The sequence below is a fragment of the Aulonocara sp. 'chitande type north' Nkhata Bay genome, linkage group LG23 (genome assembly GCF_057382095.1).
Source record: "Aulonocara sp. 'chitande type north' Nkhata Bay isolate Kocher_YH1m ecotype deep benthic linkage group LG23, A_spYH_male_GT1.1, whole genome shotgun sequence".
Lineage (NCBI taxonomy): Eukaryota > Metazoa > Chordata > Actinopteri > Cichliformes > Cichlidae > Aulonocara > Aulonocara sp. 'chitande type north' Nkhata Bay.
This window is the reverse complement of record NC_141365.1, coordinates 41,719,506-41,747,476: the sequence shown is the minus strand read 5'-3', so window position 1 is coordinate 41,747,476 and position 27,971 is coordinate 41,719,506. Positions and strand designations below refer to the sequence as shown.

The window sequence follows — 27,971 nt, the reverse complement described above, 5'->3', positions numbered from 1 at the left end:
GTATTTTTGCCGTTCATTATTTATTTATTAATGGGACTGGTAGATAATTAAACATCCGGCATACATGTTGCACCTTTGGTCTTACCAGTCAAAAGGTTCTTTTTTACATTACAAGTTCCCCTTACATATTGATTTATCTGGTTATCTTGTCTTCCTCGTCTTTCTTGGCGTCGTATGTATTATCGTCTTGTTATTTTTTTGCGGAACAGTGCTTCTAGTTTTAATGTGTACATTATTTATTGAGCCTTCGTTAGTGTTGTGCAAGTTTTTAAAAGAAATAGGTAAGAACATGTATGCTTTTATTTTGAAGGCAAATGGCGCTGGTCGTTGTCAAATTCTTCCTAGCTTGCCTGAAGTTGTCAAAATGGCGTTGCTCGTAGTGGGGGATTTGAGTTAGTTCATATTATTCATTCACATTTATTCATTTATTGGGGGAACACACTGCCCATTTGCCACGGAGAGCATGGCAACCCTGGATCAGAAATCGCCAAACGTCCTTCTCCAAAGCCTCTGCTGCAGAATCACGGGGAAAAGCGAAGGTACATCCGTTACTGCTAGCAAGCTTCGCGCTACTGACTACTGTAGTAGTCAGGAACTGCCAAACCTAACCTCATTCAAAAAATCTATTTTTTGTTGTTTCGCGTCCTGTTATTAATCATACATGCTTCACACGAAGCAGTATGTGAGTGATTAACTTCCAGTGGCAAATTCGGCATTAATATTTCACATTAGACCGCTCTGATTTTTCTGTTTATCAAACGTTTTAAGCAGCGGGCGCCGACTCACCAGGTTTGTTTTGCAGACTGAATATTGTAGAAAACGGTTGAAGTTTTACTTAAATAACTGCTGCTCAGTCTTTCGGACAATTGCCGAATTGAAGATAGGATTTTATTAATTTCTTAAGGCCTTCGGGAGTAAACATGTCACTACAATGTCACATTTAAATTATTAAGAAAATATATTGATTTCTTTTTATGTGGCTATCGCTTTAGCTGTGAGGAAAAACGGGACGTAGCGGGGACTCGGTTCGCGTATCTGTCAGCCAATTGGCTTGGCCAGATGCTGCACATCCAGCTGAACAGCTTCACGGTACTTCCACGAGTCGCTGTCTTACACCGTTACTTTTGCTCAAATAAAGTGCTTCGCCTTTCTCGGTTATCTTTTAGATTGCTAGCCACTTAGCTCTGTTTCTAATCTGTGTGGTAAATTGGATGCAGTTGCCTGGCTAGCTGCAGGCCCCTGTTGTAGATAGAGGCAGAAGCAGTGTTTTTTTTTTTGTTTTTGTTTTTTTAAGTCACTTTTGATCAAAGGCCCAAAACCTTTGTAGTTAGCAACTGCAATGAGAATTAGCTTTTAAAATATGTATCTAAAGTGTTAGTAACACTGTCCCATCATACATTATCCTTATTAAAGTAATGGCAAATCTGCACTCTCCTGGTCTGCAAGTTCATTTTGTTATATCCTGTTTGTGCTTTTGGAAAATAAGTAAAGTAATGATGTAACAGGGGAAAAAATCCCCCAGTCAACACGCTGTCATTTGTACATTCCTTCAAGCTGTTAGTCATGTCTTGATATTTGTTTTTTGTTTTGTTTTTTCAGCTGAAGTTGCCCACCAGTTCCAGTACGCAGTACGAGTCATTGGCAGTAACTATGCCCCTACTATTGAACGAGACGAGTTCCTGGTGTCAGAGAAGATAAAGAAAGAGCGTGAGTGGCATTTGGATTGATGCTTTCCTCCCTCCCTCTGTGAAAGCAAATCCATTATAATCCACTGTATATTACTTCATTTAGTCATTGTGACATCTGATCCCCTTATGTCAGAATGCCAGCTTTAATACATGTGCTGGAAAATCTTTATTCCACCATACTACAGAATCCTATTTGAATTAAATGGCAGCAAGGTCACACCATTAGTGGGAAAACATTGATCCAAGCTTTGCTGCAGACTGTGAAACCAAAATAGCACAGCACTTACTGTACAGCATTTATTTATCCCAGGTGGACTTATGAGAAGTTTTTGCTTAGTCTTTGTGTATTTTAATTGCAACATTGCCACAAAAGTGATAACTGGATATTTTATATTGGTTAATGATGTGAAACAGTCAGACATTTAAATGAAATTAATTTTGAGTGAGTTTGAGCATATGAAATAATGTATTCCAGTGACTGCTAAAGAAATAGCATTTGTCTTGCAGCTCTAAATGCCAGCAGTGACAGGGTGTACCAGAGCTGGAGGGTTGGTTGTCAATATGAGGGCAGTTATAAATACAAACACAGCATGCTTTATCTTGATGAGCAACTTTGGGCTTTCAGAAGGGCGCTGCAGTCTGCTGGCTTTCTCTTTGAACCTCCACAATACATTTCCTACTTTTCTTTGTCTCGGTCTGCAGTTTTAACAATATCCCATTTGTGGAGAGTTTCTTTTTGTTATTTAAAAACCTGTTTGGCACAGAACCATTTCCAGCTTTGTTCATCTGTTAAATGAGCCATTCATGGAGGAGAAACGCCACCTAACACAGTCGGTCTTAATGCTCTTGCAGTGCTGAAGCAGCGGAGAGAAGCGGATGCAGCTCTGTTCTCGGAGCTGCACAGGAAACTTCAGACACAGGTTGGTATTTGGATTTCTCTCTGAAAGGTATTATTACCCACAGAGGTATTAAAGCTTTAATGGAACAATTTCCCACTTGACGCATGATACAGCCTGCTTGCATAAAACAGAGACCTGTTTAATTTGGTTCAGAGTAAGCCTCTGAAGGGCTGATAACACAGTACTGGTCATTAATTGTATATTAATTTATTTGTTTATTAATAAGTCTCACTAGTCGCCACAGTCACCCCTCCAGATAATAATACTGTTTTGTTTATTAAATGAAAGAGTCTTCCAAAGGGTGCTTTTTGTCCTGTCTCACTCTCCTCACCCCTGCTCAATCATGGCAGATGGTCGCCCCTCCCTGAGGTTGGTTCTGCTGGAGGTTTCTTCCTGTTAGAAGGGAGTTTTTCCTTCCCACTTTCACCTAGTGCTTGGCCATAAGGGGTTGTCTAATGTTGGGGTTTTCTCTGTATTGATTTTGGGTCTTTACCTTAAAACGCTTCGAGGTGACAGTTGTTGTGATTGGGCGCTATGTAAATGAGATCGAATTGAACTGATTTGAAGGTGGTATTTTTTTAATGTTGTTTTCCTGTTTGCAGGGTGTTCTAAAGCATCGCTGGTCAGTTCTCTACTTGTTGCTTAGCCTTTCTGAAGACCCCCGCAAACCATCCAGCAGGGTGGGGAACACACACACACACACACACACACACACACACACACACACACACACACACACACACAAAATCTTTTAGATTAGAGTAGCTTTACATGAATCAGAGTTAAAAGTCATTCTTATATATCTTACATTTGCCTTGGGTCAACACCCCAGGTGAGGTTTCATCAGACTGGCTACCTCTTTACAAACAGATGATCTGAACTGCAGATGGTGGAAGCTTCAGTGCTTATAGCAACTTATGAGCCATGATGAATATATAAGGATATCCCCTCTCTGTGATATCATACAAAGCCAAGAGTAGAAAGAAAATTAAACTGAATGTTTAAAAGCTCGAGCTTTTGGATCATAGTGATTACGTGTGTATATGCACTGATACTTGATTCTGGAGACCTTCAATGTCTGATTGTACTTCCTAGGTTGGAAACTACGGGGCACTGTTTGCCCAAGCCCTCCCCAGGGACGCCCACTCCACCCCATTCTATTGCACCCGTCCACAGAGCCTGGCCCTGAGCTATGGGGAGAGGAGCACCGGCCTGTCAGCTAGTGTCGGGACCAGTGGGATTTCAAGTCTAGGAGTTTACACACTGAACGGACCTACACCAACACCACAGCCACTGCTTGCAGGGTGAGCATCTTCATATCAGCTTGTTAAAACTTCAGCTTTCCATGTCAAAGCCACGTACCAGAGGTTTTAGGCAGCCCCGAAAAGCTCTGCAGTGAAGGGTTGTTTTTCTGATGTGTTTGTGTGAGAAGCCCTATGTCAGATACAAGAGGTATCATTTAGTAGCAGAAAGTGAACTTGCCTCTTTCCTCTCAGCTTGACCCCTTATAACACAGTTTAACGGCCATTTAGTCCCATTTTTTTTCTTATTAATAATGCAGTGGGCCTTTAGTAAACAATGATCATTGGGCTGTCTGGGTTCACCTTTGCGTCTTTAAAAGGCAATTTATCCTCTTGAAAACATCAAGTTTTCCCATGGCTCTGGACAACACACAGTGATAATTAAGTAACAGTACAAAGATGTGTGCTGGGATTGCTTTATTTAATGACTGTTCCAGTACTTTCCAAGGGATCAAAAAGTAACTGCTGAATTCCCAAAGAAATTCCAAATTTGAACTCAAATCTTGATTGTGAGATTTCTGTTCTTTGCTGTGATTGTCAGCCACATCATCCATTTTCTTCCACATCCAATTCAGGGTCTTGGGGAAGGTGGGACACTGTCCCAGTTGTGATTGGATGAGAGGCAGAGTACAGCCTAGACATGTCACCAGTATATTGCAGGGCTGAGGTCCCATTTATGCGTTATGCAAACAGTGAGCTCCATACCATTTATACGCACTTTATACTGTTTATAACGTTTCAACATCTCCCTTTATATAATCTGTGAGTCTGGCAGATTACGATTGCATAAAAAACTGACCGATTGCACACACGTGCTGCGGTTGCGGCGACACCAGCTTGAGGTTGCACAGAGGGCCCAGATGGCCAGTGGATTTGAACCCAAGACCTTCTTACTCTGCAGTGCTAACCACTTCAACACAGTACATCCATCTAAGGCAATCCTGTATTCACTCGCATGACCTCTTATTTTGTCAATATTTGCATCCTGGCTGTTGCCACGTTGTGTTTTTTAGAATCAGTGTAATTTAATAGCTAACACTAGGAAGCTTAGTTAGGGAGCTGTAACCAGCGTATAGACACAAGGACCTGCTAATTAGTAATGGACTAATAATTTAATTTCACTCATCAAAACTGAAGCACAAACATTTTGGTCAGTTAATTGCATTTAAAATTCTTTAAAAGGCACCAACAGCACAGTTAAGAGCTTCAGTTCAGTCACTCCACTTATCTAAGGTGAGGTCCAGCAGACAGCAGCTGCTTACAGCTGGCTGTGGTTGCAAAACTGTCAGCAAAAACAGATGAAACGCCCTAGACTTTAAGCTAACCACACCCTTCTTAATGACTGGTTAGACTGAAAATGTTTTTGGAAGAAGGGTTTTGATGCTGTTAAGTTGGTTGTTTTAACATGTTTAACGAGGCTTTGAGGAATAGTTTGGCAAATGTGAGCCTTAAGTGGCCACTAAAGGAACTACAGTGGCCCATGCTGGTTTAGTTTTTCAGCCCTAGAAGGCGCCACTCGATCAGAACAGTATAACTGTTTCATTGAAAAGAGTATCAGTCTTTTGTAAACATGAACATGGCGTCATCCCTAATTATTATGACATTCAGTGCATAGTAAATGTATATACAAAAATCCAGAACGGCTCAGCCATAACTAAAGTAAATGTCCTGTTGTGTTTCAGCCAGCCACCTCAGCCTGCAGCTGGAGGCGGTCAGCCTCTGGGTTCACGGTTAGCCTGGACTTTGCCTGTAAGCTCCTCGCCCAGCTCCGCTATGGTTCCGCCCGCCGCTCGGCCACCCCTCGGGCCTCCGGTCCCCGCTGCCAGAGTAGTGCGTCCTCGCCGAGATGGTGACCCAGCCGGTGAGTGACATGTATACAGTGTGGGTTTCAGGTCTGCACGACCGTGCCAAAAAAATAAAACCCTCCATGACATTCAGTGCATTTACTATGCACTGAATATCAGTCTGCCCCAGGGCAGCTGTGGCTACAACTGTAGCTTGCCTCCACCAGTGTGTGAATGTGTGCGTGAATGGGTGGATGACTGGGTGTGTAAAGCGCTTTGGGGTCCCTATGGGGGACTAGTAAAAGCGCTATACAAATACAGGCCATTTACCATTTTAATAACAAAAGTTAACTCTTTTTGACCTCCATACATTCTAAATACATAACATGTTGCATTCAGAGGAAGTATCCTGGAGCAGGCTCTGAGCAGATCTCTCTCAATTTATCACTCATAGCCAGACGTCCCCTTGTGTCTCCCATTGTTGTGTCATGTGTTGCATTATTCATTCAGTCTGTCCTGTTGTACATTTGAGTTTATCTGAGAAATCCATGTACCATGAGATCTTAAAGTTTCATTTTCATTTCTCACTTCCCCTCTAACACAATATAATCCTCCACATTCTGCGTGCGCAGGTGAGGTGAACGAGGCGGCGCTGGTGCGGGACATCCTTTACGTCTTCCAGGGAATTGACGGCAAGTTCATCAAGATGAGCGCGCAGGATAACTGCTACAAAATAGACAGCAAGGTACCCAAACTGGCGTCTAGCTTTGTAAAAGCTCTTAATAGACCAATCAGCTCAGCAGGGTACACACATTTCATAGAGTAATAATCATCACCATCCCACAGTGACTTGCAGCGGATCCAAGTCCTGGAGCTCCAGCTGCTCAAAGATCACTTTTCTTTATTAGGCATAATAGATGATATGAAATCAAGACTGTTTTTGTTGACTGAACTTTAGAACCAAGATTCAACAGATCAATATAAAGCTTTTTGGCTCTGAGTCACATCGATCTTCTCCCACTTTCTCTTTCCTATTTTTTTTTTTGTCTGTCCTGTCAGTTTATTTAATTCCCCCTCTCCTCCCCTTTTTGCCACATTATCGATGGGAAGGCCATAGATGGAACTTGTCCCATAGTCTCACTCCGTGACGCTAAACTTAGACTTGTGTTCGATCTGCCGACACCGTCCACCTGATGGAGACGGAGCCACTGAGAGCACAGATATATTAGTCAAGGATGGAGATATTTTGGAGGCTGCTTTGGCCACTTAAGCTCTCTGTAAGGCTCCAGTGATAAAAGGTTTTTGTTAAGCAGATGAAAATTTAATGCGAACTTTTCAGCCCGGAAACAAGGTCGTCTGCTGCAAGACGGCCTTGTTAGTCATAGATGTGTTGCGTAAATTATAGTGAGCGATTTAATGAAAGTGGCTGATTAAGATTTTAATTATACCTTGATTATGTCTATAAACTCTGTGCTAGAGATTCCTTTCCATAGGCCTAATATTAAACTAATACTATAGTTTAAAAATAAGCTGAGAGTAAATATTCCAGTATTTGGATCACTGTCAGGGTCAAATCATGGCATGCATAATAGTTACTACATGGCATTAAAAATCACGCTGGCCCTTTTTGTCATACGCTTAACTAGAAGAACAATATGATAATGCAGTCGTCTTCCAAAGCCAGTGCTGCATCTCAGAATTTGCACTAAAATTTAATGGGTTCTACTTTTGCCCACTTTTCTACCAAGTTTAATGAAATACAGCTCGTGAGTTTTTGCCAAGTCCTGCTGATAAATTAGCAAACGGACATAGCTTTGCCTCCGCTCTGGTCTTGGTGGAAGAATAAACAAGCAGATGTTGTTATATGTGTTGTAATGTGTGCTCTGACTCACTAGGTGGTGCTGTGCAAGTCCCTCAGGGACACCAGCAGCAGACTGGCTGAACTTGGCTGGCTCCACAACAAAGTCAGGAAGTACACTGATGCCAGAAGCCTCGACCGGGCCTTTGGATTGGTTGGACAGGTATGTGAGTGCGTGTGCACATTTGCCATGTGAATTAATTGTTCACGTCAGTTTTATCACACAGTCCTCAACTAATGCTTACCTTTCTGTTTCTGTGTTTCTCCACCCACGACCTCTCCTCTCCACTCAGAGCTTCTGTGCCTCACTCCACCAGGAGCTTAAGGAGTACTACAGGCTGCTCTCTGTCCTCCACTCGCAGGTAAACAAAATTAGTGCTGACAATGAGGAAATGTGTAATGGAAAAATCAGCAGACGCTTGATCTAAGGTAATTTCTCTGTGCTGTAGCTGCAGGTGGAGGATGACCAGGGTGTGACCGTGTGCACAGAGAGCAGTCTGACCCTCAGGAGGCTGCTGGTCTGGATGTACGACCCTAAAGTCAGGCTCAAAACGCTCGCCGCCCTCGTCGACTTCTGCCAGGGTGTGTGGACGTGTGCTTGTTGGTTTTAATGTAGGTGGGTGAACATGCTAAACTGAATATAGCATTCTAAGTGTCCCCGCATTGTGTGTCATTAGGTCGTAAGGGTGGCGAGCTGGCTTCAGCAGTTCATGCCTACGGGAAAACGGGAGACCCACAGATGAGAGCGCTTGTTCAACACATCCTCAGCCTGGTGTCACACCCCATTCTCAACTTCCTCTACAGGTGGATATACGACGGGGAATTAGAAGACACCTACCACGAGGTACACGTGCCTCTCTGATCTTTTCTGCGCAGTAATAAAAACCTCTTGTAATCAAAATAAATGCAGAGCAGTGCATCAAAATTCAATGAGAAAGATGAATGTCTTTACAGAGAATCTGAGAATTACAGCGCATGTTCTCTCTGACTTCTCTGATGTTTGACCCCAATGAGAGAGAACATTACAGAGAGAGGAGAGCCAGGACGGCCCCTTAAATGAGAACTGATGAGAGGAGTGTAATGGAGACCACAGTGATGAATGTGTCTCCTTTATTTCTCCCCGCCCTTTCTCTCTTTCTATTGCTCTCGCGCACACAGTATTTATGTGTCCAGCGCGGACCATTACCGAGCGCTTGGACTTTTGGTTTTAAGTGCTGTGTTTAAGAACACAGAGTTAGAAATTACTGGAGCTTTCAGGAGTGAAATTACCCAGGAGATCTCACACAGCCTGTGAAAACGCACTCTAAACAACAGCTGTAATTATGGCTGAAAGGCTTAAATAAATAAGGCACTGTAGGTTGTAACATTGCAGAACTCTCAGGCAATGAGCCAGTAAATGCTTATTCGCACTGTTTTCTCCTTTTAACTGCGCACATTTGACAGTGTGCAGTTATTAATAATCAAACTAGAATTAGGCCCAACTTTATTGCATCAGCCACATTGTGTTTTCAGAACAATATATATCATTTTTATTACCACTGAAAACTTGTCACTTTGAAGTTGGAGCGTAGTAGGACATTTTTCATTATTTCAGGCAAGTACAAGTCATTAAACAACAAACGATCAAGAATCAACTTAACTAACCAAGCATGGTATGAAGTAAATGTGTAGTTGGTGTAGCTGACATGGAGCTACCCATCATTAGCATCACATAGCTTACCAATGCATGCACACAAACAGGTAGATCAAAATTTGGCACTTTTTTTTTAATACAATTTTTTGCAGCATTTTTAAACCTTCATAACTTAATAATTACTTAAAAAACACTTAATCCAACTTAAGGCTTTAGAATTCAAAAAGGCTGTTTGCTTCTGCGTGTAGATCAGGCATTTAAATGTCATCCTTGTGGTTTTCATAGTGACACTGCTTGTGAAAGTCTTATTTCAGCCACACACAGCTTCATAACGATGAATTTAAAGTGAGCCTGACAGTTGATATCAGTTTTTAAAATGTATCCTTGTACACAGCCTTCAGCGCCCTCATTAGACGGCCAGTTGAGGCTGCTGTACTGACACTGAAGTAAATGGATAATTTAAGTGAATGTGACAAAGGATGGAAACCTCTGCAACGGTCTGGACACTGACTATAGACTTACTTGTTCAGTGACAAATGTTACATTAGACTCTGTTCAGCCAAGCGCCTCTTCCTGTCTGGATAAGTACAGTTAGTTCACATCCACTGGTCGTTCATGTGCATATCAGCTGCCATGCAGTCAGCTAAGTGTGCTGCTGCTACTCAGTGAAAGGAGTAGATGCAGGGAAAACTGTGCTCATATGGCTGTACTGGTCTTCAACTAAAAGCAGCTGAAGTTTGTCTAAAAAGTTGCTTGTTTTGTGGATGAAGGTGTCTCAATATTAGGTGACTAAGTCGGCAACATCTAGTAGAACTTCTGAGGGAATGGGAAAGGGCTTGTTTGCTGATGGAGGACAGTGAGGGCTAGTTGTAATGGGAAAAAATGTCAAATGCAACCACTGTGCTGGCTATAGAGAAATTAAAAGAAACGATTATGTAACGCAACCTCAGGCTATATCAATATCACTGGGAATGTGGGGTAGCGTATGTCAATATACCTTCAAAGTCAACATGCGTACCAGCGCCTATCTGATTGTTACACCGGATATTAAACCCAGCAGGCAAAATAAAACTGTTAAGTGTGTGTTTTTCTATGTGTGTGTTCATAGTTCTTTGTAGCATCAGATCCCAACGTGAAGACCGATCGTCTGTGGCACGACAAGTACTCCCTCAGGAAGTCGATGATCCCTTCGTTCATCACCATGGACCAGGCACGCAAGGTACGCGTGCCATCACAGATGTCTTCACTGGATGCCAGAGAGCATGCTTTTGTAGACGAGACTGTGAAATGACTGAAAAGGAGCTGCTATCTCCTCCCTTTCTCTTATCCCTTTAGGTTCTGCTGATCGGCAAATCCATCAACTTCCTGCATCAGGTTTGCCACGATAGAACGCCGCCAGGCAAAATCACGGCAGCGTCGAAATCTGCAGACACTCCAAAAGATGGTAAGCGTCTCAGGAAAGCAAATTCATAGATAATACTTCCATTTGTTTTGTTTCTGACAGCCCATAATGGGACATTAAGAAGAAAAACCAGTATGGTGAAGTTGTGAATAGAGGTTTGCTGGCTTTTTCAGAGTGCTGTGTTGGTTTAATTTTAGTGTTTTCATGAAATACGCTCATAACCAACTTGGAGCCTCCTTTTGTGTATATGTGTGTTCTGTCTTCATCGTATTGATTTCATTACACTGTATTGACGTTTGTTGTTTTTAGTGAACACTGGTCGATGCTCTTGGGCCTTGTCCTTCTCTCCTTTTGACTGGAGAGAAGAACTGGGTATACTCAGCTGTAGTCTATTGATTCTGTCTGTAGGACTTCATCTAACCAGTTTGATCTGTGGCTTTTAGAATATGAGCTGAAGGACGTTCTCTTTCTCTCTTATTGTCTAGTAGAACAGTTCAAAGACTTGGTTGACCCTGAATCCAAAGGAAAATAGGAGGGTTAGTCCAAAATTACAGCAAAAATCTAAACGCTTAGGAATAAATAATTGTAATAATTTGATAAATAAGGTACATTTTTTTAATCCATATTAATATTTGTCCATGAATCAGCAGTTTTGAACTCTAATATAAAAAAATTCTTTTAAAAATGTTTCATAAATTTTTTTCATCTTATATAAAAGACCGCCATTCATTAATGTGTAAAATGTAGCCAGCAGAGAAACTCCATTTGATACCTTCTTGCTCACGTAGCCGCAGAGCTGCTGTCTGACCTGGAGGGAGCGTTCCAGGAGAAGATCGACGCGGCCTACTTCGACACCAGCAAGTACCTGCTGGATGTCCTCAACCGTAACTACCTGTTGCTGGAGCACCTGCAGGCCATGAGGAGATACCTGCTGCTGGGCCAGGGAGACTTCATCAGACACCTTATGGACCTACTGAAGTATGGTTTTCCTTCCTGATCTATAACACTGATGATCAAGCTGCAAGTCCTAATTTTCTCATATGCTACATGTTTTAATCGCAGACCAGAGCTGGCCCGTCCTGCCACCACTTTATACCAACACAATCTGACTGGTATCTTGGAGACGGCAGTCAGGGCCACCAACGCTCAGTATGATAACGCTGAGATCCTCAAGAGGCTGGACGTACGCCTGCTAGAGGTAGCATCATCACCTGCTTGTTAGGAAGTAATTGAATTAATAATGAAGAATGATCCTTTTTCTCACTATGGCTCATCTTGTGTGGCCTCCAGGTGTCTCCTGGGGATACAGGTTGGGATGTTTTCAGTCTGGACTACCATGTTGATGGACCGATTTCAACGGTGACTACACACAGCCTCCTACATGTTCTGTTTATTTTATTTTTTTGCATGTGGAAGCTTGAAGATGTGAGTATTACCATTTGTCTGTGTGTATATTGTCAGGTGTTTACGAGGGAGTGCATGGGCCACTACCTGCGGGTGTTCAATTTCCTGTGGAGGGCCAAGAGGATGGAGTACACGCTGACTGACATCTGGAAGGGACAGATGTGTAACGCCAAGTTACTAAAAACCATGCCTGGTACTTAAACGCACACACATACTTAGTGGAGAACTCACTTGAAATTAACTCTCATCCTTCTTTCAGGTTTTTTGTACGTAATCTTTTGCAGCATTATGGCAAAATATATTTATATTTTGATAGCATGCCTACTTCCTGTTGTATAACATGACCCGCCCTTGTGCTCTTTATCCTGCAGAGTTGTCCGGCGTGCTGCATCAGTGTCACATCCTGGCCTCCGAGATGGTCCACTTCATCCACCAAATGCAGTACTACATCACCTTTGAGGTCAGGTCCATTAGCAGCAGCGCTGTTACTATCGCAGGCTGTAAAACCTCAGTAAACCGTATCAGTTACAGTAGTAAACTGTGATGTGTGCGCAGGTGTTGGAGTGCTCCTGGGATGAGCTGTGGAGCAAAGTGCGTCAGGCTCAGGACCTCGACCACATAATCGCTGCCCACGACGTCTTCCTAGACACCATTATTTCAAGATGCCTGCTGGACAATAACAGCAGGGTAACACACAAACACACAAGATTTCTGTGTTCTGTTAGTCATTCCTCTGTTTCCCTGTTTTGCATACCCCTAATGAAACTCTGTTATTGTATCTCCAGTCTCTTTTGAACCAGCTGAGGGCCATATTTGACCAAATCATTGAATTTCAAAGCGCCCAGGACTCCCTCTACCGCTCAGCGCTGGAGGAACTCAGCCTCAGGTTGCAGTATGAGGAGAAGAGGCGGCAGAGAGAGGAGGAGGTAAGTAATGAAAGGGAAGAGAGGTATATTTGTTGTTGTTTTGGCTGGAGATGGATGCATAGTGAGTGATGCTATGTCATCTGTTTCTTGCGTCGTCTTTCAGGGTCAGTGGGGAGTGACGGCCGAGCAGGAAGCAGAGGAAAAGAAGAGGATTCAAGAGTTCCAGGAAACCATACCAAAGATGCGCTCACAGCTCCGGATCCTAACACACTTCTATCAGGTACCAGCTCGAGCCACCACCTAAAGCTGCTGCTCGTCATGAACTGTATTCAGTGGAATCAGCCATTGCAATTCATTTCACTTTTTTCCTTCCCTTCATCTCTCCCTCTCAGAGCATCGTCCAACAGTTCCTGGTGTTGCTGATGACCAGTTCCGATGAGAGCCTGCGCTTCCTCAGCTTCAGACTGGACTTCAATGAGCACTACAGGTTTGACTTTAAAGACTCCAAAACCAAAATGACCTATATCAAAGTTTATTCCATTAAGTTGGTGTCCTTTGAAACTGTAATTATTACCGTTCTAATACTTAGTAGGTCCATTTATAAATTTTACTTAAATCTGTGACTGTAATCTAAAATTATGCGCATTGTTCTCGCATAAAAATGCAGAAAATCATGCATCATGTGATGTTGCAAATATTTGATGACTCCTGCATTTTCCGAGAAGTGGTTAATTTGTTCGAGGCTTTAGCATTTTGAGTGTGCAGATGGACTCTAAATGGAAATAACTGATGTGACTTACAGTAGCCAGGTCTCAGTGGATATGAATCGCATGTCAGGATATGACCTAATCGGCCTAATGCGTCTGAGGCTGCATCCACAGTATGTAGCCAGTGGGGGAAATAATCTGGAAATAACAATAATAATAATCTTTTTTCAAAGATGTGAACAATCTCTACTTTTTATGGTAGTTTCATTTTAATGTAGAGGCATTACTCACATTACATTAAAGTTATACATTGATTTGAATGTCAACTACCAATGTAGTTGGTACAGAGGTTCATTAGGTTCTTCTTACCCTTAGCAGAAAAACAGCCCCACAGCATAATATTTCCACCTCCGTGGTTGACTGTGGGGATGGTGTTCTTTGGGTTACACTCAGCATTTCTCTTCCTCCAAACACAGTCGGTCGAGTTCATGCATCAGAGGTCTATTTTGGTGTCATCTGACCACAGAATTTTCTCTCAAACCTTTTCTGAATCCTTTGGATGTTCACTGGCAAACTTAAGACGGGCCTGTGCATGTGCCTTTATGATCAGGGAGGACCTTGAGCGTTCCATTGAAATTACCACATGGTGGGTTACCAGTGGTGTTCTTGCTGAGTGTTGGCTCACCTGCCTTCAGATCACTAACAGGCTCCTGTCATGTAGTTTATGCTTGATCCACCACCTTTCTCATGATCACCCTCAGTTCAGGAGGCGAGATCTTGCGTGGAGCTTAAGAGTGCAATTGATGGTCATTTTATATTTCTTTTTTTCTAACAGTGATTTATTTATTTGCTAAGGGAAATGGTTTCTTTCATGATATCACTGCTAACATATCTATAGTTTACAGAGAAAATATTAGATCATCTGGGGGTTTTTGTGTGTGTGTGTGTGTGTGTGTGTGTGTGTGTGTGTGTGTGTGTGTGTGTGTGTGTGTGTGTGTAATCAACTCCTTTCCTCTTCAGGGCCAGAGAGCCAAGGCTGCGCGCCTCAATTGGTGCCACCAGAGGGCGACGACTGTCAAATATCTGATCCTGCAACAGCAGCATTGGATGCTTCCCACATTGGAGTGCAGGGTATGACATCACTGACACGGGCTGAACAGCTGACTTCAGGCGCTTCATGTCGAGGTGATGATGTCATGCCTTGGAGGAGCGATCCAGGAAACGCAAAAAGCATTCTGGGATTGCTGGACCAGCGGCAGTTGCCAAGTAATGACATCAAAGCAGACGGCTTCAATGAAATCAGCTGAGCGGGATCAAAAAAGGAAGCAAGTCCAGCGCTCGAATTCCAGTGAGAATTCTTCAAATTCTAAAATGAACTTTGGGAAAACTGGAGGAGGAGGTAACGAACGCTGCTGTCCGACTGAGCTCCCCACCACACCGGGTCACAGCGGGCCACCTTCCATGGCATGCCTTACTCATGAGAAAACAACAACAAACCTTTGTTCCTCTTGGCAGGGTTCCCAAATCTAGTCCCAACACACATAATGTATGTACATAGTGTTTATGCAAAAATGTCTGTACCTGTTTCTGCATCTGTACACAGCGACACCTGTTGCTCTCCGAGCTCTCACTACGGTTCAGCCGATACAGCCGATATTCATAACACTGTCAGTTTTGTGCTCTTTGCTTCTCAACAAGAGTGTTTCTGCAGGCGTCGGAGCATTAAAACTGACAGGCGAATCGAATATTAAAGAAGTGTGATCAGAGTTGGCACACCCGTTTATCGGCCTAACCCTAGTGTTCCAATCTCTCCTACTTACAGTGCAGGGTGTTTCTTTTTTGTTTTGTTTTTTTAAAGTGTCAGCTTGACCACACATCACACACAGACTGTTGCACTTGCAGGCAGAATGTGTTCATACAGACTACTTTATTTATTAAGGATCAACATTAGTTTCATTTTACCCGGTTTCTTCTGTAAATAATCAGATTACCTGAGTATCAGCCGATGGAAAGACTGTTAAGGGTTGATTTAGATCATATGCAAGTGTGGGTTTCACTTTGTTTCTCTCCTTAGTTTTGTGTTTTTGTGTCCGTACGAAAGAGATGCATCATCTTAAGGAACACAATCTTCGCAGCAACCACAACAACCTCACTCCTCCTCACTGAGAAAACCACAGGAAATATAAAACGCTCTGATTTCTGAGTTTCTTTAAGAAGAGAGTGTAAATAATAATTTGTTTATAAATGTCAGCTTGGTCTGTTTTATTTTCTGAGGCTTTTCTGATTTTATAAAGATAAGAGTTCTGTTTAATAGTCTATTAAAGTGAGGTGTGCCTCATATGAGAAAAAGTATTGTAGCATTGATTCAGGCTGGAAATGTGTCAGTTATTAGTTTTCAAATCTCAGAAAGTCCTCCTCGTGTTCATAACCTTTGAGTTTTTGTTAATAAGGAGGAAAAGCTTTGAAAAAACATTTAAGTCCAAAGCGGTGAATTATCAGTCAGATTTGTGCAGTGAGGTGAAAGTTTTGACATTTGCAGATAAAGGCTCACTAACGGCCCAAATTACAGTCACTGTCAAATCCCTTATTAGCCCCGCCCTCATTAGCGTTTAATTATACATTCAAATAATAAGTACTTTAACATCTGTTAGTAGTGGGTTTTTTGGTTGTGTTGTTTGTTTGTTTTTTTATATTAAGTTGTGTTTTGAAGCAGTGTTGCTGACTGAAAAATATTTCACAGGGAAAATATGTACTTCTGCTGATTTATACTCCAATTTTGGTAAACTGTCAGTATTTGTGACAGCCTCTGAGAAGCCCTGGCCCCTCTGTGTGAACGTGTGCGATAGTCAAGTTTGATTTTCGATGTGTGGTTTGTTTGTTTTTTTTATTTTCAGTGAAACACATGGGTGCTGCTTATGGTCTGAAGACCACTTAAATGCTTTGGGACAATGAATTCCTTCAAATAGACATAAAAAGATGAAGTATCACTCTAAAGCTGAACCTGGTCAGCGGTTATGGGCTGTATGTTTCTGTCTATGTTGTATAGCACATAATGTATAGTTTAAAAAAAACAAAAAAGGGATACAAACTGTCCTGCTTTTTCTTTAATAAATTTGCTTTTATATCAATGTGTGGTGGCTTTCTACTTTGGTGGACGTGGTGCTATGCAGCTTTGCGTCTGGGCTGGATTTGTTTGAACTTGCTGCCACCTTCTGGGGATGAGTCAAAAAGGATCGACCTTGTCTAGGTAAACATTCCAGAAGAATATGCTTCGCCTGATTAGGCATCCTTCTTACTTACTCTAGGCCTCGCCTTCATTTTACCTGGGAAAATCTTCTCTAAAGTATAGAAAATAATATTTTAAAGGCCATGTTGTACTAACACCAGACCAGCTTTTCTCTTTGAAGCCAAATCACTGCAGAGCTCTGTTTCATCAAATAAGACATGACCAGCCCTAAAAACCCTTTGATTTTTTTTTTAAAATTAATTTTGGGTTTATGTGATTGTGTTGTGATGCATTGCCATTTTTCCCAGGTGTATAACTAATAAAGTGGCTAACCATAGTTTTACCTATTATAGCTACTGACAACAGGTGTGCATAAAAAAGTGCTTACATAACTGACTAAAACATAAAGGTTTTTGTTTCCACATATAGTAAGCACAGTTAACGTTTCCACCAATCGGAGGACGAGAGGTGACGGTATTGCCCAATCACAGGCATCAAAGAGTTTCTGTCACGAGTGTGTTTAAGTTCAGTACCAAGGACAGCGACACAGTCTTGCTATATAAACAGTGGAACAACACGTTTATTAAAATGACCCAGAAGTGTGTTATGGAACTGTCATTGCAGATAATTCATGCAGGAGACCGAGAAGCCTCCTGGATTAAGCTTGAAGCCAAAGAGAACAAAGAATAAGCAACCTGCTAACCAAAAGTATAGTCCCCAAGTCGCAACGATTACCGTCAGCTTTATTTTTCTACCCGTTTCTATTCTTATTCTGTGGGATAAGGGAGCACACTGAGGTCTTGTAGTATCTTCAATATTGGATAAAGAAGCCCATAAATAGAAGATGTCTTAAGGAGTGAGACGCAGCGAGAAAAGTGCACTCCAGTAAAAGCTCCACTGAGCATGACCTTTTTCAGACTCCTCGAATAATAAAAATAAGAACTGCAATTTTTATTCAGTTTATTAGAATGTAAATAAACTCGTATGCTTTATTAAAGAAGAATTCCGAATAATGATCCTCAGTGTAGAGTGAAGGCTTTGAATATCTCATCAACTACAGTGCATAATATCAAAGAGTCCAAAGACTTGGAGAAATCTCTGTGTGCAAGGAACAAGGCCAAAGATCAGTATCAGTTACTGTGATCTTCAGGCCCTCAGGCAGCATTATCACAGAAATCCCTGCATGGGCTCAGGAACACTTGCAGAAATCACCATCTGTGAATATATCTATGTATATATATATATATATTAGGGGTGCAACGATATTCGTATCGATATTGAACCGTTCGATACAGTGTTTTCGGTTCGGTACGCATATGTATCGAACAATACAAAATTTTTAATTTATTTTATCAACTTTCCTTCTGACTATGCTGTCTGTGTGGAGCACTCAGTGGATCTGCGCTCGACAGTGCAGCCTAGGCGGAGTAGTCGAACGCAGATTCACTGAGCGCTCCACACAGACAGCATCGTCAGAAGGAAGAGCGCAGGGCAAGCTAGCGAGACAGAAGTTAAGCTCTCCTTGCAAGATGGACCTCCCCCACCCTCATTCAGATCTGGCGTTTGGAATTATTTTGGTTTTCATGTGACATATGACCCTGAAGGTAAGCGAGTCATGGACTAAAGTAAAACAGTATGTTTGCCATGCAATGCTCAATTACATGGGTGGGAGCTAGTGTGTTAGCGCAGTTAGCTCGTTAACATGTTGGCCATCTAGCCCCATGCACGGGGCGATCGGCGGTAGCTCGTTAATGGAGATTTGCCGTGTTGTGGCGTTAAGGTCATTTCAACGAGATTAACCTGAAAGCACTAGTGGGAACACAACGAATATGACTGCACATTTACGCAGACATCATCCTAGTGCAAAGACAAGTGGAAGCAGAAAAAAAACAAGCAAGCATGCTACTAACTTTAGCCGAGTCATTTAGACAGCTGTTAGCACATGATTCTCCTTATGTGTTTAATATGCTGCTGAGAATATAGCCCAGAAGAAGCGGATAGTATAGCTTTTATTTTGGAAAGAGACATTTCTCTGTAATAAACTCTCTTTTCCAAAGATGAGTGATTCCTCAATCAGATACAGGGCTCGCAATATCGCTAGCCGGACGTCCGGGGCTAGCGATCTTTTCAGTCGGGCTACCAAAATCTATCTCTTCCCTGCCCGTCGGGCTATTGTAGGAAAAATATATGTCAATGCTTTTGCATTCTTTCAGAAATGTAGCTGGGTAATTATGTCATTGGCATCGGTGAGCCACTGTCAATATGTGACATATTGAAATCGCGTTTGAATTTGCGCTTGTTTTTTTGCTTTCACTTTGCAATCGTGCAAACTGTGTATAGAGAGTGACAGCACTGATCTGTGAGTGATGATAATTTGTGCACCAATTCCTCTGACATCGTCTTATTAATTGTTAGCTTACTATGCAAACATGACAAGTGAAATCTCCCGCAGCTTACACATGTGAGAGGTTGATCGCGCAGAGAATCGCTGAGCTTATGTGAGTGCGCGTGTAAAAGCAGCAGGATTTATATGGCGTTATTTTTGTGCCACTATTCTGAGTGCACGTAAAAAAAAATTGAGCGCACGTAAAAAAAAATTGCAGGTGCAAGTGTTGCATTTTGAGGAGAAATTTATTTTGAGCTTACAAAAGCTGAATTTGAGTGAACAAAATTCATTGCTGCGTGCAAAAAACGTATTTCAGTGTTTGCGCTTATCCATATACACACACAATAGCACCCCCTCTCGCTCAGTTTTTTCATTTGCGCTTGCTCGCAATGTGTTGCTTGCGCTCACAACATTCTCTGCTTCGTACGCTCAACTCTCTGTACACCGTTATAAGTGTGCCACAAAACCAACCAATCACAGACTTGGTTTCAAAAATTCTGATTGGCTCTTACGGTCTCCAATCAGCTCGCTAGCTACTGCTGTCCGGACACCGGAAACACTGTCCACTCAGCCTCGCTTCTTGCAGATAGAGGGATTTTTGATTTACTCTGCAGCTAAAGAAGAGATGGCAGAATCAAACAATGGCTCCAATAATACTACACCACAGTATCAGGTGAGTTTAATTTTTTTTGTGTGAATTTAGTAATTTGCTGTCCTTTCTGTTTAATATGCTGTGAAATTGTAGTTACAGATGCAGCTGTAGAGTTTAAGCTAGCCTTATGGGTAATTACCAGCGTAGTTGTCTTACTGAGGCAGTGTATCCTAATCATGTTTTTTAGGGTAATGGTGCAGTTGAGTCAGCAGTAAGAAATCTGGTGTCTTTGCTGCTTAACAACATATCCACAAATCCTTCAGGGAGGCCAACAGAGAGTGGGCAGCCGGAGCCTAGAAATCTGACTATCCAGCAAGAGATGACAAGGTTTTTGCTTTTTTTGTGTGTTTTTTTTATTTTAACTTTTTGCAATCTTTTCTGTTAAAGTTATTTGGTTTGTGGATTTATCAACATTGATTTTTAAATTAAAATGTGCTATTAAGGACTGATGTCATATTTAATAACTTTATTAAACAATAACCCTTATGTTATGCAACACTGCATTTTTTAAACTCATGCATTTTCATCCCACAGATCATTTCCAGGATATTTCAAATCACACTTGAGCCGTGGTAAAAAGAGATGTTTAACATCTACTAAGCAGCTTGTTAAGGCAGGCAGTAAGACCACAGGCCTCAGTTTTTATTTGCTGTCAAAAAACACATCCTACACACCTTTGCCAGCTGAGGAGCTTGAACTCCTACAAGCTGGCATGGGGAGACAAACAGTGTCTCTTCCAGAAGATGGTGACCATGCAGAGGTAAGTTTGTGTAGTCAGTATTAAAATCAGTCATTGGCAGACGCATTTAGCCTGAATCATATGCCACAGTCCATTTAGTGTTCCATTCTGCTTAACGGTGTTTTTAACTAAGATTTCTAGACTTCTGGAAGAAACCTTTCCAAAAATGGAATATCTTTGTGGAGGATGGCTCTTACATAAGGCAACAGGTTTGTTGTTAATTCAGTTTTTATGTATTTTTTTGGCATTCTTGCGTGCTCATACTGCATTATGATTATGTAGTTGATACTTTTGCTGCTTGATTGTTTATGCTATTTTTCTGTCAATAAAGGTGGCAGTGGTCGACGAAAGCTCACTGTAATTCCACCTGAAACAGAAGGATATTCTGTCAAAACACTGAAAGCTGTGTCAGGAGGTGGCAAATCCACTTTTTACATAGTACCTCTTCAGGAAACATTAGACACATCTCCTCTACCTCCCGACTCACAGCACTTTTCAAAGATGCCAAAGAAGATATGTTACCAGTGTAATGAAGTTATGCCTCTGCAGATGCTTGCAGTACACATCAATACGTGCAAAGGAAAATTCTCTCCTGATGAGACTGATGATGAGGTGAGACAATTTTGATGAAATCAAAATGAGCAATTTTGATTAAATAATATAGTATCACAATTACTGTTTTTTGATTCAGCAGGAATCGGAGTTATGCATTGTGAAAAGCAAATGCAAGGTAAACCTAGCACATTACTAAAAACCATAGTAACTACAATGAATTTTGTATCGGTAATGATCTTTTTCCCACTATGCCTAACATGTACCCATTTTTGGAATTGTAGGTTATTTGTCCAATATGCACTAAGGATTTTCCTGAAGATGAGATCACAGTCCATGCGAGTCTGTGTGGGGATAGGTAATCTTTTTTCAGCCGTTTATGAAAAAATGTTAATCAGTAACAGTCCACGCAAACATATGTATTTTTATTTTATTTTTTTTTTAAACTTTGTTTTGTCATCAGCTTTCAATGCATGGTGCCTGAAGAAAATGACCAAACTACAGGGACACCAGCTCAAACTTCAGTATGCACAACAGACAGGTACTTTTTGCTCTATTATAGTTCATATACACACTATTATGCAGAACCATTTGTTAAAATTATGTGTAAGATCTTTTACACAATACCTGGGGTTTAATTTCATATAAAACATTTTATGATCACACTACTTTAAATTATTGTTAAAGGTTGTTGCACAGAACATGCTGCAATAATTTCTAATCACGTTTAATGTGGTAGCCTCTTTTAATCTAAAGATGATTATTTTTCTTTGAGAGCTTAGGATGTTTTCTACCCTGTTTTTGTTAAGCGTGGAAGATGTATTGCGTTGCCTTGAACAACAAGTCGACACCACAACAGAATTTAAGTTGTGTGTGGACAGAGAAGACCTTCCAGACAGAGGCATTCTCCAGTGGCAGAGAAAAAAAGCTGCATCTCCCACCAGTGTTCTTAGGGTGGTTTTCATTGGAGAGGCAGGCGTGGATACAGGAGCACTTAGGAAAGAGTTTTTGAGTGGTGAGTTGCCTATTACCTGTTTTGTCCTAGTGTGAATAAATAATGGATAACTTAAAAATGCGGATATTTTTTGTATGAAAGACATGATTTCAGGTATTGAAAGCAGATTCTTTGAAGGACTTGAGAACAAGGGCAAAAACCCCAAGTATTCTCTGACCGATCTTGATAATGAAAACTTCAGGTTGGTTACATACGAGCTTTGTGTATTACATTTAATACGCATCCGATATTTTTGTAAATGTTACCTGAAAATGAATTATAATCATTTGTCTACACAGAACTGTTGGTGAAATAATTGCAGTCAGCCTCACCCAAGGAGGCCCATCTCCTGCCTTTTTCAAAGAATGGTGCTACAATTTCCTCTGCTCAGGAGAGGTTGATTTCAGCTGTCTGTCTAAGGAGGATGTTGCAGATGTGGAATCTTCCCTGCTCATCCGCAAAGTGAGCACCTGGTTTAGCTCTGGCACATGATATATTATGAGTATGGTGTTTTTAAACACTTTTAACCTTCTGTATTTCCTCTTTCACATTATACATTTCCAGGTTGAAGATGCAGCAGACATACAGTCTCTGATGATGTGGGCTGATGAAATTGTCAGCTGTGGATACACAAACCAGATAAAGATGGATAGTAAGGAAAGCATGATCCGGTAAGGGAGAAAAAATCAGAGAGATCATTAACCCCCCCCCCCCCTCCCCAACTAGTTTTTCATTTTGTTTTTTTGTTTTTTTATTTTTATTTTTAAGTGCTATTGTCTTACACTCTACAACAAGACTGATTCCAATGCTACAGCAGCTCCGAAAGGGCATGGAACTGTATGGTCTTGTGAACCTGATGGCTGTAAATCCTGAAGCTTGCCACAGTTTGTTTGTTCCTGGGAAAATCCTCAAAGTAAGTATTAACATAGCAGCTTCAGTCTGATCCAAACACAGTCCACTTATCTCTACTGTAGTTATCCTGTATTTATTTATTAGTTTTGAATGAACAATATATCTATAATATAATCTACTTTATTTCCTTATTTACAGCCAGACGCTGATTTCATTATGATGAGCTGCCAACCACATTTCAGTGAAAAAGGGACATCTAGGGAGAGAACTGAGAGGAAGATCATAAATTTTTTGCAAGATTTCTTGCAGGAGATTGAAGTATCAGGTACTGTATAGTATTAGCTGTATATACCTATAGTATTGTATATATACCGTATGCATCTGTTAAATATTTTTGCTTTAACATGCAGGGCACTAGAAAGTATTCTTAGTTGTTAATTTAAAACATTGTAATCCAGATTGCTTTTTATTTAGAAAAGACTTCAGAAACATTTTCAAACATCACAGATGGAAACACAGGCGGTGCAGGTGGTGAAAAATCAGAGTCTCTTGCTGTCCACCATGTGCTCCAGTGGATGACCGGCCAGTCCCATGTTCCCATCCTTCCTGATGAAAAGAGACATTTCAAAATAACATGCAAGTTTGACCATGAATGTAAGGAGCGGCTGGGAGATCACTCCATTTGTTACCCAGTTGTGAGTGCATGCACTTGTACTGTGACTTTTCCAGTGCAGCATCTGGACACTTACACAGTGTTTAAAACCATAATGAGTGCAGCAGTTAAATATGGTGGTGGATTCCACAGAGTTTAACACATTGTTGTCTTGTAATTTGGAAACTAAATGAGTAAAAATGTTTGTAAACATTAGCTGTTAAGATGTTCGTAGCCGTTTCATGAAAATGACAAGACTTCAAAACTTTGTGTAGGGTCCTACGTTGATAGATAATAAGCAAGTGCTTTGTTTGCTTGTCTACTTGTAATCTGAATGTTTTAGCAAAGAAATCCAGTATTTGAGAACTTAAAAGAACGTTGACTTTCACGTCCATGTTAAGTGTCACTGTTGGTTTGACACCTGTAGCAAGAATTGTATGTACAGGTCACGACCGTGTGACTCAGAATGTTCCAAGGGATTAATAGTTCTCTGAAGCCCCTCCAGGGTTTCCTCATCCAGTGGGCATTCAACTTCAGGAACCACAACTGTGCTGTTAGATTCTTCTTGCAGTACAGCACTCTCCCAGTCAATGCCTGGATCCCGAAGCTCCTTCAAATCCACAAACATATATAATGGTCATTATTCCAGAATAGGTACTTTTGGGAGGAATGTTATTTTGTGTAAGCGTTTTTTCCATTAAAATACAACAATTTAAAAAGAATGCCTTTGTTTTCATGTTCTTCTTACTGTAATTTAGATTAGTGGTAATTGATAAGCAAGAATGTATAAAATCACCAGAAGCATCTCCCAGATGTGCTGCAAGTGTTTTAATTTGTTAATTTCAGAAGAGCAGAGTTAACTGCTAACTAAAATTTTGAAATTCAACATTTAAATTAAAAAAAAAAAAAAAAAAAAAAAAAAAAATCAGATTATGAGCTGGTACCTCAAGTCTCTCGCCCTCGTCCAGCTCTTGTAGATGTCCCATACACCAGAGCTGTTCAGGAGTGAGACCACCTTCTGTCCTGAGGGGATGATTATTCCATCCTCCAACAAAGGTGACAAGATCTGCTCGGAGTCGAGGGACAAAGATGTAGTGGACACCAAAAAGATGAATGACATCTGAAATGTCAAGCAGGCCATCCTCCTCGAGTGAGTGAAGAATATCATGGTACTTGCTAGTGACTGCAATCCAGACATCACGCCAAAGTCGTTCTACTCTGTAAATACATTTGAATTTGGATTTCAGGTATTTCATGCTTCAAATCAATATCAGAACTGCTACAACAATCTACCCATGCAGTCAATAATAATATAAAAAACATCAAAAGACTAACCTCTGATTGTGGACACTCTTTCCAGATATGAAACTCGCTCTCCCTGTTCCTCTTGTGGCAAACATGAAATGTGCAATGTCCAGGTTTTCTACTCCTTGATCTGCCCTAACCCTATGATAAAAATACATTTTTAAGGAATTTTTAAAGTTTTCTTTAATGATACTTGTTGCTAGCATATAAATTAAATCAGGGCATAAAACCTTGATGGCAAGCCGTGAAGCTGGGCTGATCTCAAAATGAGAATGCAGTTTTTGCCCTGTTGTTAGTTGCTGCATCCAAGTACAGGACCTGCAGTAAAAACAAATGGAAAATTAAAGATCTGGTTTCAGATCATGTATAGTTTTTCAGTTAATAATGCAGTTTCATAATAAGTGTTCAAGGAATATTGTACGGTTCTATGTTCATAACCATAATTCAAAGCTTGAGTAGTCTATACATCAATATTGGTAGTACTTATCAAAAAATGAAAATGGCCTTTTAGTTTAACCTTTTTTGGTAAAGAACTGATTAGAAATTTAAAAAAATAATAATTGCAAATCGTCCACTATGTTGGCTTGCTGAATAATTGATGTTCATAAAAAAACAACCTAATAAAGCTCTCATTTCAAAACTACCAAATATTCTACATAACAGTTACACTTTTACCTTCCTTGAGTAGCCATCCACTCCACCAAAGATCACAACATTGTACCTGTTTCAGAGGGAAAACAATCTCACTAAGGCTTGATTTGCAGAACATGTAAGACATTGAAAATAAATTTTTCAGTATGCACACTTGCCACTGACTTAAACTGGACACTTGTCAGGTGTGCTGAAAATAATACCAACATTTTTATATGTTTATAAGTTCAATGAGACTAAATATTTTAGTTCTCTTGTCATGATTTTTTTTAAGTTTTCTGGAGCACTTAACATATTATGTGTTGATAGGCTTGTTATCATGGAAAATATCGATATACAAAGTGTAAATAATTGCTCAAGAAAATTTACAATTAACAATATTGCTGGTTTTGTTACACATCCTGTATTCCTTTTACTTAATATTACTCTATCAAGTGCTTTTTAAAATATTATAAATACACTGAAAGACCTATCAGATAAGGTTGATTAAAGCAGATTTAAAGTATAACGTGCATCTTTCTGCCCAACTTGTGTTAGAGCTATATAAGTGGGTATTTTACCTTATTAGCTTGTGATTTGTGTCTATGTGGACCAGGGAGAGAGGGCCTCGCACCGAGTAGCTTCTTCGCACAACACAGCCTAGTTCTGTGATCCGTTTGAAGATCCCTACAGCATCAACTCGATGCATGGAGGCCATCATTCTCCACCACTGAACACGGAGACCCATAGAAACCAAATGTCCTTGAACCATTCGATAGCCAGCATTTGGCATCTGATTTTTGATAGCCGATATGATGTTGTCCAGCTCTTGGTCATTCATTGTGCTGTATGTTCCTCTCACAGACAAGTCAAATTCTTGCATCCTCCTGTAGATTGTTCTTCTTGAAACACCAAGACATTTAGCAATGCAGCTGACTGGCAGCTGAATGTCCAACAAATTCTTGAGTCTTTCTCTCTCTAGTACGATTTTGGGGTGGCCAGGTCCCAGACCAACTTCTGTTTCCAGTTCAATAATGGCCACAGAGCTGATGTTAATTTCACACTGAACCAGATGATGAACGTTTTGTAGAGCCTCTGTAATCTCTGACAGACCGCCTATTTGCTGAGAGAAAGATTCAAACAGAACAAGCTCATGACGAGTCAAGAACTCCAAATAATCCAGATTTAGTGGTTGTTGGTTTAAAGCAGCTTCCAGTTTAGAGAGGAGTCTATGCATCATTTGCTGTCTCAGTATGTCCTGTTAAAAGCAGCAAGGAACATGGACAAGTACAATGAAATGATGTATCTCAGACAAAAATAAACAACCCATAAAACAAACTACATGAGGTACATCATTTTTCAAGTTTGCATAGTTTGCAAATTAGCTAACGTCAGTTATCAAGCGAATAATAATTAACAAAATGATTTTATATTACTTACATGTGGCCGGGACATGCTCTTTTCGTGCTGCTATTCAGTATTCGACGACATAAAAGAGAGCTACTCAAGTATAATTTGGAAAAATTAGTCAGTTGGCATGGTTGTATGATGCAACTACATTCTACTACACCAACAATAGTCTTAAAAAATAATATATTTTAAAATAAAATGATTAAAGATATTATCCGCAAATTGGGGTTTAAGAGATTTTAGCTGGATTTAGCTACATTTCGGACAGTGTTTCCGGAAAGCAGTAGCTAGCCAGCTGATTGGAGACCGTAAGAGCCAATCAGAATTTTTGAAACCAAGTCTGTGATTGGTTGGTTTTGTGGCACACTTATAACGGTGTACAGAGAGTTGAGCGTACGAAGCAGAGAATGTTGTTGTGAGCGCAAGCAACACATTGCGAGCAAGCGCAAATGAAAAAACTGAGCGAGAGGGGGTGCTATTGTGTGTGTATATGGATAAGCGCAAACACTGAAATACGTTTTTTGCACGCAGCAATGAATTTTGTTCACTCAAATTCAGCTTTTGTAAGCTCAAAATAAATTTCTCCTCAAAATGCAACACTTGCACCTGCAATTTTTTTTTACGTGCGCTCAATTTTTTTTTACGTCCGCTCAGAATAGTGGCACAAAAATAACGCCATAGATTTATATTTGACTATGATGACCTGGATGACTGAGAACCTTCACAGACAGATATATATTTTAGTTCTGCTGAGCCAAATAAGACAGGTTAGGGTGAAGAAGTGACAGCCAAAGAAAAGCTTACCACAAAACGGAGAAGTTATGACAAATCAGACTATAAGGCAAAAAGAAAGTGCAGCTTTATGGTTTTATGGACAAAAGAATTTCTGTGGCTGCAATATGACGAGCTAAATAACCAGGGCTGCACATAAGTGGTCCGCAGGTGCGCATTCGCTGACAAAATAAAAAACACGCACAAGGGTTAGGGTTAAATTTAAAAACTGTACTTTTGAGTTAAAATATATATTTATA

General features: G+C 40.7%; 2 protein-coding genes and 1 pseudogene across 8 annotated transcripts; 2 read left to right on the top strand and 1 right to left on the bottom strand.

Moving 5' to 3' along the window:
* Window positions 1–339: 339 nt before the first annotated feature.
* tubgcp3 (tubulin gamma complex component 3) lies at window positions 340–16,689 on the top strand. 3 transcript variants are annotated; one of them, XM_086283258.1, is made up of 23 exons: window positions 340–539; window positions 1,600–1,707; window positions 2,541–2,608; window positions 3,190–3,267; window positions 3,683–3,891; window positions 5,571–5,749; window positions 6,305–6,417; window positions 7,568–7,693; window positions 7,824–7,892; window positions 7,980–8,112; window positions 8,208–8,374; window positions 10,272–10,382; window positions 10,499–10,607; window positions 11,354–11,543; window positions 11,628–11,763; window positions 11,856–11,924; window positions 12,027–12,162; window positions 12,341–12,429; window positions 12,525–12,656; window positions 12,755–12,895; window positions 12,999–13,115; window positions 13,228–13,322; window positions 14,563–16,689. In XM_086283258.1, exons 1-23 carry the CDS (start codon window positions 464–466, stop codon window positions 14,627–14,629), a joined length of 2,718 nt encoding a protein of 905 aa, XP_086139384.1. In that variant the 5' UTR covers window positions 340–463; the 3' UTR covers window positions 14,630–16,689. The 3 variants fall into 3 exon arrangements, with proteins under 3 accessions (XP_086139384.1, XP_086139383.1, XP_086139382.1); XM_086283257.1 differs by lacking the exon at window positions 14,563–16,689 and having other exon boundaries at window positions 7,986–8,112; window positions 13,228–14,556; XM_086283256.1 differs by lacking the exon at window positions 14,563–16,689 and having other exon boundaries at window positions 13,228–14,556.
* Window positions 16,690–19,357: 2,668 nt separating this feature from the next.
* Window positions 19,358–24,949, top strand: LOC147302463 (uncharacterized). 5 transcript variants are annotated; one of them, XM_086283045.1, is made up of 15 exons: window positions 19,358–19,827; window positions 20,070–20,133; window positions 20,341–20,566; window positions 20,679–20,754; window positions 20,877–21,157; window positions 21,237–21,275; window positions 21,382–21,455; window positions 21,561–21,638; window positions 21,907–22,112; window positions 22,194–22,293; window positions 22,391–22,553; window positions 22,656–22,762; window positions 22,860–23,004; window positions 23,142–23,268; window positions 23,418–24,949. In XM_086283045.1, exons 2-15 carry the CDS (start codon window positions 20,126–20,128, stop codon window positions 23,753–23,755), a joined length of 1,968 nt encoding a protein of 655 aa, XP_086139171.1. In that variant the 5' UTR covers window positions 19,358–19,827; window positions 20,070–20,125; the 3' UTR covers window positions 23,756–24,949. The 5 variants fall into 5 exon arrangements, with proteins under 5 accessions (XP_086139171.1, XP_086139169.1, XP_086139170.1 ...); XM_086283043.1 differs by having other exon boundaries at window positions 19,994–20,133; window positions 21,240–21,275; XM_086283044.1 differs by having other exon boundaries at window positions 19,994–20,133; window positions 23,451–24,949.
* Window positions 23,391–27,595, bottom strand: LOC147302462 (uncharacterized; annotated as a pseudogene).
* Between the last annotated feature and the right edge of the window lie 376 nt (window positions 27,596–27,971).

What these genes read in the sequence shown, in the direction of transcription:
- tubgcp3 (XM_086283256.1), top strand. Translation starts at nt 464, where the DNA reads ATGGCAACCCTGGATCAGAAATCGCCAAACGTCCTTCTCCAAAGCCTC. An exon ending in TAGAAGACACCTACCACGAG is followed by an intron (nt 8,375 to 10,271) that starts GTACACGTGCCT and finishes GTGTGTTCATAG; the next exon opens with TTCTTTGTAGCATCAGATCC. An exon ending in TTGATGGACCGATTTCAACG is followed by an intron (nt 11,925 to 12,026) that starts GTGACTACACAC and finishes GTATATTGTCAG; the next exon opens with GTGTTTACGAGGGAGTGCAT.
- LOC147302463 (XM_086283042.1), top strand. Translation starts at nt 19,780, where the DNA reads ATGGCAGAATCAAACAATGGCTCCAATAATACTACACCACAGTATCAG. An exon ending in ATACTACACCACAGTATCAG is followed by an intron (nt 19,828 to 19,993) that starts GTGAGTTTAATT and finishes CATGTTTTTTAG; the next exon opens with GGTAATGGTGCAGTTGAGTC. An exon ending in AAGATGGTGACCATGCAGAG is followed by an intron (nt 20,567 to 20,678) that starts GTAAGTTTGTGT and finishes TTTTTAACTAAG; the next exon opens with ATTTCTAGACTTCTGGAAGA.